Source organism: Aptenodytes patagonicus, chromosome W, assembly GCF_965638725.1.
Source record: "Aptenodytes patagonicus chromosome W, bAptPat1.pri.cur, whole genome shotgun sequence".
Taxonomy (NCBI): Eukaryota; Metazoa; Chordata; class Aves; order Sphenisciformes; family Spheniscidae; genus Aptenodytes; species Aptenodytes patagonicus.
Window position 1 is genome coordinate 42,818,189 of NC_134981.1, and position 18,585 is coordinate 42,836,773.

Genomic DNA, 18,585 nt, shown 5'->3' on the forward strand with positions numbered 1-18,585 from the left:
ACCAATGTTTTAGTTGTTGCTAAGTAGTGCTTACACTAGTCAAGGACTTTTCAGCTTCCCATGCTCTGCCGACTGAGAAGGCTGGGGGTGCACAAGAAGCTGGGAGGGGGCACAGCCAGGACAGCTGACCCAAACTGGCCAAAGGGATATTCCATACCATGTGATGTCATGCTCAGTATATAAACTAGGGGAAAGTTGGCCAGGGGGACCGCTGCTCTGGGACTGGCTGGGCATTGGTCGGCGGGTGGTGAGCAATTGCATTGTACATCACTTGCTTTGTATATTCTTTTATTATTATTATTACTATTATTATTATTTTATTTTATTTCAATTATTAAACTGTCTTTATCTCAACCCACGAGTTTTCTCACTTTTACTCTTCCGATTCTCTCCCCCATCCCACGAGGGCGGGGGGAGAGTGAACGAGCAGCTGTGTGGTGCTCAGTTGCTGGCTGAGGTTAAACCACGACACTCAGCTGCAACAATAAGAATCTCTTGAACACTTCCAATGATGGGGCATCCTCAACTTCTTTGGGCAACTAGTTCCAATATCTCACCACCCTCATCGTAAAAAATTTCTTCCTTATGTCCAATCTAAATCTACCCTCTTTCAGTTTAAAACCATTACCCCTTGTCCTGTCACTACAGGCCCTGGTAAAACATCTCTCTCCGTCTTTCTTATAAGCCCCCTTTATATATTGAAAGGCCGCAATAAGGTCTCCCCGGAGCCTTCTCTTCTCCAAGCTGAACAATCCCAACTCTCTCAGCCTGTCTTCATAGGCCCAAGAACTGGATCTCTTGTTCAGGTCCTTTGACCTTGCTTTGCTTTCTGGCAAAACCAGCTTTCAGAAGGACCTGTATTATTCTTTTCCCTTTCTCAAACACATCTTTCTCTGTGTTGACCCACACGATGATGTCATCGATGTATTGTAGATGTTCAGGGGCATCACCCTGTTCCAGTGCAGTCTGGATCAGTCCATGGCAAATGATAGGGCTGTGCTCCCACCCCTGGGGCAGTTGATTTCAGTTGTATTGGACACCCCTCCACGTGAAAGCAAACTGTGGCCTGCACTCTGCTGCCAAAGGGATTGAGAAAAACGCATTGGCAATGTCAGCTGTAGCATACCACTTGGCTGCCTTTGACTCCAGTCCCTATTGGAGTTCTAGCATGTCTGGTACGGCAGCACTCAGCAGTGGCGTGACTTTGTTCAGGCCACAATAGTCTACTGTTAGTCTCCACCCTCCATCAGGCTTTTGCTCTGGCCATATGGGGCTATTAAAGTGTGAGTGAGTCTTGCTGATCATTCCTTGACTCTCCAGTCGATGAATCAGCTCATAGATGGGAACTAGGGAGTCCTTGGTTGGTGTGATACTGTCATCGGTGTGCCATCATGGTAGCGATTGGCACTTGCTGTTCTTCAACGCGCAGCAAGCCCACAACAGAGGGATCCTCCATGAGGTCGGGCAGGGTAGACAGTTGTTTAATCTTCTCTGCATCCACAGTGGCTACACCAAAGACCCAGCAGTACTGTCTTGGGTCCCTGAAGTACCCTCTCCTGAGGTAGTCTATGCCAAGGATACACAGAGTCTCTGGGCTGGTCACAATAGGATGTTTTTGCCACTTGTTCCTTGTTAGGCTCACCTCGGCCTCCAACACAGAGGCCCTCCAGAAATCCAGACGGGTTCCTCCCCCTTCTACCCTGATGGCATTAGGGTACACTGTGCACCGGTGTCCACCAAAGTCTAATACTCCTATGGATCCGATACATCAGGCCATCAAATCCACACAGTCCAATAAACCTGGTCATCCCTTTCCTCTGTCTGGCCAGAGGCAGGGACCCTCTATTCCCAGTCGGAGTATTCACTATCTGACCCCCTGTATTGGTTTATGTGGCAAGCTTTTGGTAGCGGGGGTGGCTGCAGGGGTGGCTTCTGTGAGAAGATGCCAGAAGCTACCCCCATGTCAGACAGAGTCAGTTCCAGCCGGCTCCAAGACAGATCCACTGCTGGCCAAAGCTGAGCCAATCAGTGATGTTGGTAGTGCCTCTGCGATACCATATTTAAGAAGGGGCAAAAACTGCTGTGCAACAGCAGCTGGGAGAGAGGAGAGTGACAGTAGTTGCTGAGTGATCTCCCTGTCCTAATCTCGACCCACGAGCTTTTTGTCACTTTTTCTCCCCCTGTCCTGTTGAGGAGGGGGAGTGATAGAGGGGATTGGTGAGCAGCTGGCAGATAGCCAAGGTCAACCCACCAAACCCCCACGATGTCAAACCAGAAGCCCCTTCACCAAAATCAAGGGGAGAGACATTCTCAGCCCTTCTTCTACGTCTGGGCGATCACTGGTTGCCTTCTACCATTTGAACAGCAGCTGGACTGACAGCCTTCTTGCATGGACCCTTCTTAGCAGCTGTCTTCCCCCTCAGTTCGTGTACGTGGGCTTCTAGCTTAGAGTTGGGTTCACAATCCCACTTCCTCATGTCCTCCCCCTGGTCACGCAGGAAGAACCAGAGGGTATCACGTGGCATGTGCCTGGGGCTTCCTTTCCCTCTGGCAAGGAGAGGCTGACCCTGTGGAGTGCCCCTGACAACCAAGATGCTAGCCCGTGGGGATAAGGAGGACAAGAGATTCTCTACAACGTGCCGGAGCCAGCTGGACAGTCTCTACACAGTTGGTATCTTGAGGTCTGGTCAGTCCATCATCGCCATGGTGTTGGAATACAACAACAGTGCATTTCAGACAAACCTCCACATGGCCTGTGTACACTGGACGTCATCCAGATCTTTGGAGGCCTGGTTGTCATCCAGGTTATTGTAGACAACTTCCACCACCACTAATCATCTCAGATACTGGACATCCCATCAGCGGTGGTCCACTTCCCTCAGTAATTTATAAGATCTTTGAATGGATATCTTGCCCTCACACAACAGGAGCTGCCTCCAGGGACTGCAGATTGTTGCCGCTCTTCTATTTGTCACTTCCCCAGTCCCTATCTAGGGATCCCAGCTGCTGGGCTTCCTTACCCTCTAATTCCTGACTGTTGGTCCCAGTATCCCATTATCGGAGCAAACAGGCAGCAATCCACTTGCCTCGTTGGCAGCCATAAACTTTCCATATATCTTGAAGTTCATCCAGGGTTAGGGACTGGGTAATTTCCGCCTCTTGGGTGATTTCTCTCACTTCTTCCTCCTGTTTCCTTCACAAAGGACCAGCTTCCTGATCAGACCCTTCCTCCTCCTCCTCCTCCTTTACTAATCGATGGTATGGTCCTGTCAACCTCTGCACCCAGTGTTTCTTTTTCACTACCAGGGTGATTACTGTAGTTGGGGTTTTGGTCCCTGTCTCATCCATGGTGTCCTCAGATGTGGTTTGAGTCCCTGTCTCAGCCATGCTCCTTTGATGGTGCTGAACAGAGGCTCGATAGGCACAGGCTAAGCCCCAATACAGTGCTAGGAGTTGCTGCATCTCATTAGGGTAGGCAAGGCACCCTTCCGTCAAGTGGCATGCCAATTCAACGGGATGACATGCCTGTTCAGGCATAAAATCCCAGGTTATTGGAGGGGATAACTGAACTAGGCACCTGCCCAAATCCTTCCACACACCCTGCCACACCGCTTAAGAGCACATTTCAGTATCGCCTCACCCAAAATTGTTTGTTCTTATGCCAGAATGAAACCAGGTTCCACACACCTAACAAAAAGCCAATGATGTTAGGTAACAGGATCAAACAGCTTACATAAGGATGTACAAGAACCTCGGGAGCCTGTGCAACAAAGCCAGCCACGTCAATCCCAGAGGAAAAGAGGGAGGTGCAATCCCTCATTCTCTCCACAAGATAGCCCACCCAACACAGGACCGGCATCAATGCCAGGGCCAAGTGCATGGCCATTGCTTTTATCAAATTTTCCCAGGCACAGCAAGACAGAGAGATAAGCAGCACAGCAAACAACAAGAGCTCTAAGCAGCCACTAACAATCCCTAGACTCCATTATACAGTAAAGCAAGCAAGCTCCATGACCTGCACAGAAGCCTGCGAATTAACAACTGCAACAGCTGTAGCATGCTCAGATCAAAATTGTCATTATCTCGTGCCCCATATTGAGTGCCAAAAAGGAATGTGGTGGGCCAGCAGCCAAACATCCACCCTGCCTTTCGCTCACTCGCCTCTCCCAGGCAATGGGGAGAAAAAAATGAAAGGAGGGCAAAAAGACTTGTGGATCGGGATAATGACAGTTTAATAGGGAAAGCAAAAGCTGCGTGCGCAAGCAAAGCACAAAGAGGAATTCATTCACTACTTCCCATCGGCAGGCAGATGTCCAGACACTTCCTGGAAAGCAGGGCCTCAGCACATGTAACCGTTTCTTGGAAAGACAAATTCCATAACCACAAACGTCCCCCCTTCCTTCTCCTTTCCCCCAACTTTTATTGCTGAGCACAACATCATATGTTATGGAATATCCCTTTGGTCAGTTTGAATCAGCTGTCCTGGCTATGTCCCCTCCCAACCTCTTGCCCATGCCTAACCTACTGTCCTGGTTTCAGCAGGGATAGAGTTAATTTCCTTCCTAGTAGCTGGTACAGTGTTTTGGATTTAGGATGAGAACAAAACTGATAACGCACCGATGTTTTAGTTGTTGCTAGGTAATGCTTACACTAGCCAAGGACTTTTCAGCTTCCCATGCTCTACCGACTGAGAAGGCTGGAGGTGCACAAGAAGCTGGGAGGGGGCACAGCCAAACTGGCCAAAGGGACATTCCATACCATGTGACGTCATGCTCAGTACATAAACTGGGGAAAGCTGGCCGGGGGGGGGGGGGGCGCTGCTCGGGGACTGTCTGGGCATCGGTTGGCGGATGGTGAGCAATTGTACTGTGCATCACTTGTTTTGTGTATTATTATTATTATTATTATTATCATATTATTATTATCATTTTATTTCAATTATTAAACTGTTTTTATCTCAACCCACGAGTTTTTCTAACTTGTGCTCTTCCAATTCTCTCCCCCATCCCACCGGTGTGGGGGGGGGAGTGAGCGAGCGGCTGCGTGGTGCTTAGTTGCCGACTGAAATTAAACCACGACAGTCCTTTTTGGCGCCCAACGTGGGGCACGAAGGGTTTGAGATAATAACAGATTAACCGGAGTGTATTAGAAGAACTTGTATCTGTTAGTAGTTGTGGGTCACAATGTTGGTTTCTCTGTTCTCGATATTGATTTGTATAATCTGCATCGCGCTCTTTTCCCTGCTGTACATGTTAAAGATTGGTGTTGGGTTTTGCAGTTTGCTGTGGTCTGCAGTGAATAGTAATGTCTCGCTTGTGAGGTTTGTTTTTAGAACATTGACCTTGACATTAGTGTGGTATGTAAACTTCGCAATGAAGCCGTTACTGTACCACGGAGACCATTTCGTGGAGACAACTAGCAATTGCAGTAACTTTTCTGAGAGTTTTTTTACGGAGGAAATACAGAATGGCAGTGTCACTACCTTCTTCTATGATGTTTCCTCCTTCATTACAGTAACTGTTCAGTATTTTGAACATCCTTGGGCAGTTAAGATACTTCTATTAATACTTCTTGGGAATATTGTTTCGGTGTTGTCTAAAGTTGGTAAGCAATTTAAGAATATCGTCCAGAGATCTGCCCCAAGGCTGAATAATTATGAGTGGCAGGGTGTGTGGGACAAGATGGGCAAGTACCTAGGCCAATGGGCACCCCCAGTGTTTTGGAACTTCACCCCTGAGCAAGTGCAGAATCCTGAAAAGTTAGTAGAATATTTGGACAAAGTATGCTGTCACCCTGGCAACTCCAGAGAGATGCAGATCATTGCAACGTGCTGGGGCCTGGCCCATGCCTACCGAGCCCTGTTCAACACCATTCAGTGCCCTCAAAGGGAAGGGAAGGTCTCTGGCTCTGACAGTAAAACGACACGCGCTGCGGCCACTCAGACCCGGGCAACGCGCCCTGCGGCCACTCCGACCCCAGCGACAGGCCGTGCAGCCACTCAGACCCCGGCAACAGGCCCTGCAGCCACTCCGACCCCAGCAACATGCACTGCAGCTACTCAGACACCGGCAACAGGCCCTGCGGCCGCTCAAACCCGGGCAACACGCACTACGGCCACTCCAACCCCGGCGACATGCACTGAGGCCACTCAGACCCCGGCGACATGCACTGCGGCCACTCCAATCCCAGCAACAGGCCCTGTGTCCACTCCAACCCCGGCGACAGGCCCTGCGGCCACTCCAACCCCGGAAACATGCACTGCGGCCACTCCAACCCCGGCGACATGCACTGCGGCCACTCCAACCCCGGCAACAGGCCCTGTGGCTGAACCAAAGAACCAACCTGTGCCGGTATCAGTTGCCCCTGTACACAAGAAGAAATTTTGGAAGCGGAAGTCGGCTCGCTTAGTAAGGGAGGAAGAAGCTTCTTCTAAAAGGGAACCGGAGGAAGAACTGTACGAATACCCTGGAGAAGGGCCATCACGAGAACAGCAGGAGGAGAGCCGGCCGCTGACCGGGGAGGAAGAAGAGGAAGAACTCATAAACGAGGCAGTGACCACCCGATCTCTATCCCTGAGTGAGCTGCGAGATATACGAAAAGATTTCAGCCGTCGTCCAGGCGAGCATATTATCACCTGGCTGCTCCGATGCTGGGAGAATGGGGCCAGTAGCCTGGAATTAGAGGGTAGGGAAGCCAAGCAGCTGGGATCCCTTTCTAGGGAAGGGGGCATTGATAAAGCAATTGGAAAAGGGACACGTATCCTCAGCCTTTGGAGGCGACTCTTGTCAAGTGTGAAGGAAAGGTATCCCTTTAAGGAAGATGTCATATGTCGCCCAAGCAAGTGGGCCACCATGGAGAAGGGTATCCAGTTTCTGAGAGAATTAGCTGTGCTGGAGGTGATTTATGATGACCTGAACAATGAACAACTATCCAAAGATCCAGACGAAGTCAAGTGCACACGACCCATGTGGCGGAAGTTTATAAGGAGCTCACCATCGTCATACGCCAATTCATTGGCAGTGATAACCTGGAAAGATGGAGAGGAACAAACAGTGGATGAATTGGCTAGTCAACTCCGGCAATACGAGGAAAGTCTTTCTTCCTCCCTCGTCTCGGCTGTGGAGAAACTGTCCGAAAAACTGTCCCGGGAGATCCAGCAACTCAGAGAGGATAGGTCCTACTCCTCACCTGTACGGACCAGTATCTCGGCTATTAGAAGTAAGCGTTCTTTTGCTCAAGAGAGAGAATATAAAGGGTACACACCACGGGGCACCCTATGGTTTTATCTGCGTGACCACGGAGAGGACATGAGGAAGTGGGATGGGAAACCGACTGCAGCCCTAGGGGCACGGGTACGCGAATTGCAAGGGAAAACAATCACAGAAAGAGGTTCTTCCAGGAAAATTGCTGCTCCAGTTTCCAGTGAGCAGTTTCCCAGAGAGAGTAGAAGGGGAGATCTTACTTCTGATCTTAATGAAGAAACTTCTGACTCGTACGTACAAGAAATGAGAAATGAGTACTGTGATGAGGATTAGAGGGGCCCTGCCTCGAGCCAGGGGGAGGAAAGGGACAACCGGGTTTACTGGACTGTGTGGATTCGGTGGCCTGGCACATCAGACCCACAGGAGTATAAGGCTCTGGTAGACACCGGTGCACAGTGTACCCTAATGCCATCAAGCTATATAGGGGCAGAACCCATCTGTATTTCTGGGGTGACGGGGGGATCCCAACAGCTAACTGTATTGGAAGCCGAAGTGAGTCTAACTGGGAATGGGTGGCAGAAGCACCCCATTGTGACTGGCCCAGAGGCTCCGTGCATCTTTGGCATAGGCTACCTCAGGAGAGGGTCTTTCAAGGACCCAAAAGGGTACCGGTGGGCTTTTGGTATAGCTGTCTTGGAGATGGGGGAAATTAAACAGCTGTCCACCTTGCCTGGTCTCTCGGAGGACCCCTCTGTTGTGGGGTTGCTGAAGGTCGAAGACCAACAGGTGCCAATCGCTACCACCACGGTGCACCGGCGGCAATATTGCACCAACCGAGACTCCCTGATTCCCATCCATAAGCTGATTCGTCGACTGGAGAGCCAAGGAGTGATCAGCAAGACCCGCTCACCCTTTAACAGTCCCATATGGCCAGTGCGGAAGTCTAATGGAGAGTGGAGAATAACAGTAGACTATCGTGGCCTGAATGAAGTCACGCCACCGCTGAGTGCTGCTGTGCCAGACATGCTAGAACTTCAATACGAATTGGAATCAAAGGCAGCCAAGTGGTATGCCACAATTGATATCGCTAATGCGTTTTTCTCAATCCCTTTGGCAGTGGAGTGCAGGCCACAATTTGCTTTCACTTGGAGGGGCGTTCAGTACACCTGGAACCGACTGCCCCAGGGGTGGAAACACAGCCCCACCATTTGCCATGGACTAATCCAGACTGCACTAGAACAGGGTGGAGCTCCAGAACACCTGCAATACATTGATGATATCATCGTGTGGGGCAACACAGCAGGAGAAGTTTTTGAAAAAGGGAAGGAAATAGTCCAAATCCTGCTGAAGGCCGGTTTTGCCATAAAACAAAGTAAGGTCAAGGGACCTGCACAGGAGATCCAATTTTTAGGAATAAAATGGCAAGATGGACGTCGTCAGATCCCAATGGATGTGATCAACAAAATAACAGCCATGTCTCCACCAACTAGCAAAAAGGAAACACAAGCTTTCTTAGGCGTCGTGAGTTTTTGGAGAATGCACATTCCAAATTACAGTCTGATTGTAAACCCTCTCTATCAAGTGACCCGAAAGAACGATTTCAAATCTTCGAAGAGGCCCCAATGTATAATAAACTACCAGAAAATGAGAAGCAATATGCCCTGTTCACTGATGGGACCTGTCGTCTTGTGGGAAAGCATCGGAGGTGGAAAGCTGCTGTATGGAGTCCTATGCGACAAGTTTTAGAAACGGCTGAAGGAGAAGGTGAATCGAGCCAATTTGCAGAAGTAAAGGCCATCCAGCTGGCTTTAGACATTGCTGACCGAGAAAAGTGGCCAGTGCTCTATCTCTATACTGACTCATGGATGGTGGCAAATGCCCTGTGGGGGTGGTTGCAGCAATGCAAGCGGAGCAACTGGCAGCGCAGAGGCAAACCCATCTGGGCTGCCGCATTGTGGCAAGATATTGCTGCCCGGGTGGAGAACCTGGTTGTAAAGGTCCGTCACGTAGATGCTCACGTACCCAAGAGTCGGGCCACTGAAGAACATCAAAACAACCAGCAGGTGGATCAGGCTGCTAAGATTGAAGTGGCTCAGGTGGATCTGGACTGGCAACATAAGGGTGAATTGTTTATAGCTCGGTGGGCCCATGACACCTCAGGGTGCCATCAAGGAAGAGATGCAACATACAGATGGGCTCGTGATCGAGGGGTGGACTTGACCATGGACACTATAGCCCAGGTTATCCATGAATGCGAAACATGCGCTGCAATCAAGCAAGCCAAGCGGTTAAAGCCTTTTTGGTATGGAGGACGATGGCTGAAATATAAATATGGGGAGGCCTGGCAGATCGATTATATCACACTCCCACAAACCCGCCAAGGCAAGCGCCACGTGCTTACAATGGTGGAGGCAACCACCGGATGGCTGGAAACATATCCCGTGCCCCATGCCACTGCCCGGAACGCTATCCTGGGCCTTGAAAAGCAAGTCCTATGGCGACATGGCACCCCAGAAAGAATTGAGTCAGACAATGGGACTCATTTCCGAAACAACCTCATGGACACCTGGGCCAAAGAGCACGGCATTGAGTGGGTGTATCACATCCCCTGTCATGCACCAGCCTCTGGGAAAATTGAACGATACAATGGACTGTTAAAGACTACACTGAGAGCAATGGGTGGCGGGATGTTCAAACATTGGGATACGCATTTAGCAAAGGCCACCTGGTTAGTCAACACGAGGGGATCTGCCAATCGAGCTGGCCCTGCCCAGTCAGAACTTTTACGTACTGTAGATGGGAATAAAGTCCCTGTAGTGCACATAAAAAATATGCTGGGGAAGACAGTTTGGGTTATTCCTGCCTCGGGCAGAGGCAGACCCATCCGTGGGATTGCTTTTGCTCAAGGACCTGGGTGCACTTGGTGGATAATGCGGAAGGATGGGGAAGTCCGATGTGTACCTCAAGGGGATTTGATTTTGGGTGAGAATAGCCAATGATCTGAATTATGTGATGTTAAGTACTAATTATAGTTATAATAGTTATGCTAATAATACACAGATATACTAATCATACTAATAATATTATATGCCATACTAATGTTATTACAATAAGAATCACCCAGACTAATGAAGAATAACTTCAGTGAAACCAAGCAAAGCACAGTGATGATGGTACCAGAACTGACTTCAACATGAAACAATCCAACACCACATACCATCTCCATTTTTCCTGCCCTGAAAGATTATTATGACAGATGGAGCCCGAAGTCATGGACTAAATGAACTCACCGAACATTTTAGAGGGATGGCCCACAAATGAAGGGAATGATATCTGTGTGTGTGTGTATATAAAAAAGGGGTGGTGATTAATGAAAATGTACTGGAAAATATGAGACTTGAGCATGACGCAGATGGTATAGAATAAGGGGTGGATATTGTCCTGGTTTCAGCAGGGATAGAGTTAATTTCCTTTCTAGTAGCTGGTACAGTGTTTTGGATTTAGGATGAGAACAAAACTGATAACGCACCGATGTTTTAGTTGTTGCTAGGTAATGCTTACACTAGCCAAGGACTTTTCAGCTTCCCATGCTCTACCGACTGAGAAGGCTGGAGGTGCACAAGAAGCTGGGAGGGGGCACAGCCAAACTGGCCAAAGGGACATTCCATACCATGTGACATCATGCTCAGTACATAAACTGGGGAAAGCTGGCCGGGGGGGCCGCTGCTCGGGGACTGGCTGGGCATCGGTCGGCGGGTGGTGAGCAATTGTACTGTGCATCACTTGTTTTGTGTATTATTATTATTATCATATTATTATTATCATTTTATTTCAATTATTAAACTGTTTTTATCTCAACCCACGAGTTTTTCTAACTTGTGCTCTTCCAATTCTCTCCCCCATCCCACCGGTGTGTGGGGGGGAGTGAGCGAGCGGCTGCGTGGTGCTTAGTTGCCGACTGAAATTAAACCACGACACCTACTTGTTTTGGTGGAGAAGGGGATTGGAGAGAAAGCCTTGATGCTGTGGAAGCACTGCTCAGCAATAGCCAAAACGTCGGTGTGTTATCAATGTTGTTTTAGCCACAAATTCAAAGCACAGCACCATACAGGCTGCTATGAAGAAAGTTAACTTCATAACTTCATCCCAGCCAGACCCAGTACACAGGAACAATTTAAATTGTGAACACCAGTGCTGTGCAGCTGCTCTTTCCACAGCAGCCTAGTGGTAAAATGTGAAGGCCAGGTATCTCAAAATTATGTACACTAAGAGATGAGTACAGTACTAGAATAACCAGGAATTCTCTTGTTAATTTTGCATCTGCCAACAAATTCTTTGTTCCCCTACCTGTTAAAGCAGGAGAGTAAAATTGCTACCTCTATAATTTGTGCTGGTTTTTAATTTAAGGTTCAGCATCAAATCAGAGAACAGCCTATTAAAACAGGCAGCCTGAGTTGTTCAGCAGAAAAGTGAGTAACCTAAACCCACCAGTATGCAGTAAGAGTCACAATGGTCAGAGACATGGAGAGGTTACAGCTATTATATTTTATAGTTCTACAAAAGTGAGTATAGAAACAGATACCAGGACATGATCTAGCATATAACAGTAATAAGAAGAAAGTTGCCCAGAATAAGGTATCCTCTCAGGATTGGCTCGTTGTCTTGCAGTATCTTGGGCATTCACCATATTCCTCGTTAATAAAAATTGTTACAATACGTAAAAATAATATCCTCTCCAAAAGGAATCTGTCTGTGAATAAAGCATCTGGAATGTTTTAAAATGAATCAAGAGTCCCAAATGCTAAAGGGAAAACAAGACCCTTTGTAAAAAAACAACAAAACCTATAAAATTATAAAAAATGTGGAGAGAGATGGGGGCATACTGTCTTTGACAGTAAAAGCGACCTGAAAATTCAATTAATAAATACTTATTATGGTGAATTTAATGTATGTATTCAAGTCCCTAGTTAACCAGTTGTTCAACATATTAGCAACTCTATTACACATAAAACATTGGCAGTAGAAGTATAATTAAGAGTAAGCGAATATACTGTATCAGTGTTTCCTATAACAACCACTAACTAACTTATAAAAGCAGTATTTTTGCCTACATTTACAGTTGCAATTCTTTTAGGTGTAACACGAAGGATCAGTACTGTCTTTGAAATCCTGGAATTCCTTCTGCCTTTTTCTGCATTCTAGAATGTCACAAGTAGCTACATCAGACCTATTTAGAAAACCTAGCTGGACTTGGGAGACGGCTGCTGTGGGAAAGGGCAGAATAATATCTTATAAGAAGAGGGAGCAATTCAGAGGTGAGAGAAGTAGGAGACTTCTCTTACAAGATACCTTATTTTTATTGTGGATTCAACCTATTTAAACATTCCCATATATAAGGCAAAAAGAAATTTTGCTCCTAACAACAGTGTTGTTTGTTATATCAGGATTGAGATATCTAAGATTGTCTCAACTTGAAAAAATAAAATAAGATTTGTACTTACTGATATATCATCATTAAAATCTATTTCATCCAAATCGAGGTATTCAGGGGCTTCCATTATTCTTCTATGGACATTTTGTGTAAGTCAGAACAGTAGTAAAGACCTAATTAAGAAAAGAGAAATATATTGTTTGCTAAAGAGTCAAAAACATACAGAAATGTTTTAAAAGAGTTGCTAGAATACTAAAAACATTTAACTTGCATAGTAAAGTAAGTCTTTCATAACAATCTGTGGTGGGTTGACCTTGGCTAGATGTCAGGTACCCACCAAACCACGCTATCACTCCCCTCCTCAGCTGGACAGGGCGGGGAAAAAAATACAACGAAAGACTCGTGGGTCAAGATAAGGACAGGAAGATCACTCACCAATTACCGTCACGGGCAAAACAGACTCGACTCAGAGAAAATTACTTTAATTTATCAAATCAGAGAAAATAAAAACAAAATCTTAAAACACCTTCCCCCCACCCCTCCCTTCTTCCCTAGATCAACTTCACTCCTGAATTCTCTACCTCCTCCCCCTGAGTGGCGCAGGGGGATGGGGAATGGGGTTGCCATCAGTTGATCATGCGTTGTCTCTGCCGCGCCTTCCTCCTCACACTCTTCCCCTGCTCCAGCGTGGGGTCCCACCCACGGGAGACAGTCCTCCACAAACTTCTCCAACATGGGTCCTTCCCACAGGCTGCAGTTCTTCACGAACTGCTCCAGCGTGGGTCCTTTCCACATGTCCTTTCCACAGGGTGCAGTCCTTCAGGAACAGACTGCTCCAGCATGGGTCCCCCACAGGGTCACAAGTCCTGCCAGAAAACCTGCTCCAGCATGGGCTCCTCTCTCCACGGGGTCACAGGTCCTGCCAGAAAACCTGCTCCAGCGCAGGCTCTCCACGGGGTCACAGCCTCCTTCACACGCATCCACTGGCTCTGGCATGGGGTCCTCCATGGGCTGCAGGGTGGATATCTGCTCCACCGTGGACCTCCATGGGCTGCAGGGGACAACCTGCCTCACCATGGTCTTTGCCACGGGCTGCAGGGGAATCTGCTCCGGCGCCTGGAGCACCTCCTCCCCCTCCTTCTTCACTGACCTTGGTGTCTGCAGAGTTGTTCCTCTCACATATTCTCACTCCTCTCTCTTCCGGATGCTGTTGCACAGCAGTTTTTTTCCTCTTCTTAAATATGTTATCACAGAGGCGCTACCACTGTCACTGATTGGCTCAGCATTGGCCAGCGGCGGGTCCGTCTTGGAGCCAGGTGGCACTGGCTCTATCGGACATGGGGGAAGCTTCTGGCATCTTCTCACAGAAGCCACCCCTGCAGCCCCCCTGCTACCAAAACCTTGCCACGCAAACCCAATACAATCATAAAAGCTAAACATTATTTGTCTCCTATACTCTGCATATCATGAAGAAGCCATTTCAATTATTAAGGAAGGATAGCTATGTGGTACTTGAACTGGAAGTCATAAAGACTTGATCCTACATCACTCAGTCCTTCCAGAGGTTCAATATAAGCATACAACAAAAAGTCTAAGGTCAATCAAAAGAGATTTCAGGGCCCTGGAAAGAATGCTAAAAAAATCAGGAGCACAGGTAGTGTATTCCTCAATCCTATCAGTAATGGCAGGAGACTTGGGAAGAAACAGGCGAGCCCAGGATATTAATACCTGGCTCCAGGACTGGTGCCTCTGCCAAAACATTGGTTTTTTAAACCATGGAAGAGACTTCGAGGCACAAGGTATACTGGGGCCTGATGGGATCCACCTGTCCTGATGGGGAAAACATGTCTTTGAATGTAAGCTGGCGGGATTGATCGAGAGGGCTTTAAACTAGAATCGGTGGGGGAAGGGGATACCAACAGGATTGCCGAAGATAAGCCAAGGGTTGGCATGGCATCGCCTGAGGGTGGCAACGCTAGTGGGAACATTTACACTGCTCCTGGGAGCACAGAGGGCTTAGGAGCGTATCTGAAATGCTTGTACACCAATGCACGCAGTACGAGTGTCCGGGTTTCGGCTGGGATAGAGTTACTTTTCTTCCTAGTAGCTGGTACAGGGCTGTGTTTTGGATTTAGGATGAGAATAATGTTGATAACACACCAATGTTTTAGTTGTTGCTAAGTAGTGCTTACGCTAGTCAAGGACTTTTCAGCTTCCCATGTTCTACCAACTGAGAAGGCTGGAGGTGCACAAGAAGCTGGGAGGGGGCACAGCCAGGACAGCTGATCCAAACTGGCCAAAGGGCTATTCCATACCATATGACGTCATGCTCAGTACATGAACTGGGGAACGCTGGCCGGGGGGCCCGCTGCTCAGGGACCGGCTGGGCATCGGTCGGCGAGTGGTGAGCAATTGCATTGTGCATCACTTACTTTCTATATTCTTCTTATTATTATTACTATTAGTAGTAGTAGTATTTAATTTTATTTCAATTATTAAACTGTTTTTATCTCAACCCACGAGTTTTCTCACTTCTACTCTTCCGATTCTCTCCCCCATCCCACCAGGGTGGGGGAGTGAGCGAGCGGCTGTGTGGTGCTCTGTTGCCGACTGAGGTTAAACCATGACAATGAGAAACAAACAGGATGAACTGGAAGCATTGGTTAGTTCCCAGAGCTACGATATCATTGGTATTAGTGAGACTTGGTGGAATGAGTCCCACGATTCGAGTGCTGGGATGGAGGGCTACAGGCTGTTCAGGAGGGATAGGCAGGGCAGGCGAGGTGGAGGTGTCGCATTATATGTAAGGGAGAGGTTTGACTGTACAGCCCTTGCAGTTAGCGATGATGTGGTTGAGAGCCTCTGGGTGAGGATTAGGGGGATGGAAAACAAAGGAGATGTTGTAGTGGGTGTCTGCTACCGATCACCCAGCCAGGATGTAAGCACCGATGAGTTATTCTATAGGCAATTAGGAGAAATCTCTGGATCGGTAGCCCTTGTCGTTATGGGAGATTTCAACTTCCCAGACATCAACTGGGAATACCATACTGCTGTGACAAGCAGGTCTTGGAAATTCTTGAAGTTTGTGGGAGGTAACTTCTTGTCACAAGTACTCAGTGAGCCAACTAGGAAAGATGCCCTCCTAGACTTGCTGTTTGTGAATAGAGAAGGACTCGTGGGGGATGTGATGGTAGGTGGCTGTCTTGGCCACGGTGATCATGAAATGGTTGAGTTGAAAATTTTCAGTGTAATGAGAAAAAAGGACAGCAGAGTTGCTACCCTGGACTTCAGGAGAGCAAACTTTAAGCTACTCGGGGAGCTATTTAGCAGAGTCCCCCGGGAATCTGCTTTTGAGGGCTTAGGAGTCCACGAGTGCTGGTCAGTCTTTAAGAACCACCTTTTAGAAGCACAGGAACAGGCAATCCCTTTGTGTCAGAAGTCAAGGAAGCGGGGCAGAAGACCAGCTTGGCTGAACAGGGACCTCCTCGTGGAGCTCAAGAGGAAAAAGAAATTGTACGATCTCTAGAAGCAAGGTCAGGCTTCGCAGGAAGATTAGAGAGCTGTGGTTCGTATATGCAGGGAGAAGACACGAAAGGCCAAAGCTCAATTAGAGTTGAAACTGGCCGGTGTTGTGTCAGATAACAAGAAGGGCTTTTTTAAGTACATTAAGAGTAAGAGAAGGTCCAAGGAAAACATTGGACCGATACTTGTTGAAAATGGTCACCTGACTAATAGGGATGAAGAAAGAGCAAAGGCATTCAATGCGTTTTTGTGCCTCAGTCTTTAATAATATGGATAGACCTTGGGCTGCCCAGTCCCCTGAGCCGGAGGACCACGAGTGTGGGAACAGTGACTTTCATTTGTGGACACTGAAATTGTAAGGGACCAGCTGTATCAGCTGAATGTTCACAAGTCCATGGGGCCTGATGGGATGGATCCCAGAGTACTGAAGGAGCTAGTGGATGTTACGGCAGGACCCCTCTCGATCATCTACTAAGGATCTTAGGAGTCTGGGGAGGTCCCTGCTGACTGGAAGCTAGCCAACGTTATTTCAGTTTACAAGAAGGGCGTGAGGGAAGACCCAGGGAACTACAGACCTGTGAGTCTAACCTCAGTTCCTGGAAAAATTATGGAGATTATACTGGGTACTATTGAAAGGCATTTAAAGAACAATGCAATCCTCAGGCACAGTCAACATGGGTTCACAAAGGGAAAGTCCTGTCTAACTAATTTGATCTCCTTCTATGATCAAGTCACCCACCTAGTGGATGAAGGGAAGGCGGTGGATGTAGTTTTTCTGGATTTTATTAAGTCTTTTGATACTGTCCCTCACAGCATCCTTCTGGACAAGTTGTCCAACTGTGAAATGAGCAGGTTTACGGTGCGCTGGGTGAAGAACTGGCTGAACGGCAGGGCTCAAAGGGTTGTAGTGAATGGGGCTACATCTGGCTGGCGACTGGTCACCAGCGGTGTTCCTCAGGGCTCAATTCTAGGGTCAGTTCTGTTTAATATTTTCATCAATGATCTGGATGCAGGAGTTGAATACACCATTAGCAAGTTTGCTGATGATACCAAACTGGGAAGTGCTGTTGACTCTCTTGAGGGACAAGAGGCCTTGCAGAGGGATCTAGATAGATTGGAGCATTGGGCAAAGATTAATGGGATGAAATTTAACAATTTAAAGGGGGCTTATAAGAAAGATGGGGACAAACTTTTTAATAGCGATAGGACAAGGGGCAATGGTTTTAAACTAAAAGAAAGTAGATTCAGACTAGATAGAAGGAAAAAATTTTTTACGATGAGCGTGGTGAAACACTGGAACAGGTTGCCCAGAGATGTTGTAGATGCCCCATCCCTGGAAACATTCAAGGTCAGGTTGGATGGGGCTCTGAGCAACCTGATCGAGTTGAAGATGTCCCTGCTCATTGCAGGAGGGTTGGACTAGATGATCTTTAAAGGTCCCTTCCAACCCAAACCATTCTATGATTCTATGACACCCAAATGCCAGATTCTGCACCTGGGACGGAGTAATGCTGGGCACAAGTCTAGACTGGGAGAGGAGTGGCTGAAGAGCAGCCCTGCAGAAAGGGATCTGGGGGTGCTGGTCGACAGCAGGCTCAATAGGAGTCAGCAGTGTGCCCTGGCAGCCAAGAGGGCAAACTGCATCCTGGGGTTCATCAAACACAGTATAACCAGCCAGTCAAAAGAGGTGATTATCCCCCTGTATTTAGCATTAGTGCGGCCTCACCTTGAGTACTGTGTGCAGTTCTGGGCCCCTCAATTTAAGAAGGATGTGAAGGTCCTTGAATGTGTCCAGAGGAGGACAACAGAGCTGGTGAAAGGGCTGGAAGGCGTGTATTATCCCTAAAGACAAGTACAACAGAAGTGAAAGTGGAAAATGAAGCTATTTTAAAGGAAGTTAATAAAGAAAGGTGATAATGTATTTTTAAATTATGTGAAGCACTACAGAAGTGTTAAGTATTATTATGGAAGCAAATTAATCCTTCTAGTACTTGTAAATAACAAAAGGAAATGCCTGAAGGAAAGAAAATACCAGCCCCAGTTTATTCATATGACAACTGGCAAGAAATATGTTTATGAAAAGTCAGCTATGTGGGTCTAAACAAAATCATTGTATGAATCACTGATATGCGGTTAAGAATGTCCCAACATAAGGGTTTTGAAGAAAATACTTTTTTGCAGGTGTTTGGCAGACAAAACCTCAGTCGTTAATCTTCTTCACACTCCCCCCGCAACCACAAAACTCATCTTAAGGCAGCTGTTCTTGAAAAGTTATTAAAAGAACCGAGAAGCACACTCACAGTTTTAAGCCTCAAGAGCTGGAAAACCAAATTTGTATTTCTCATCAAGTCACTGAAGGTAAAGGATTGTTCAGTATCATTTTTTTCTTTAAATGAAAAAAAATATGGGTTTTCTTTAATGTATTAGGAT

The 18,585-nt window shown here is 47.4% G+C and overlaps 1 protein-coding gene across 1 annotated transcript in view; it reads right to left on the reverse strand.

Annotated features, from left to right (window-relative positions):
* Positions 1–18,585, reverse strand: part of LOC143172043 (synphilin-1-like) — a 116,955-nt gene that overhangs the window by 57,544 nt on the left and 40,826 nt on the right. Inside the window, 1 exon segment of the mRNA XM_076361260.1 lies at positions 12,704–12,806. Coding sequence (XP_076217375.1) covers positions 12,704–12,760 — 57 coding nt within the window. The 5' untranslated portion in view covers positions 12,761–12,806.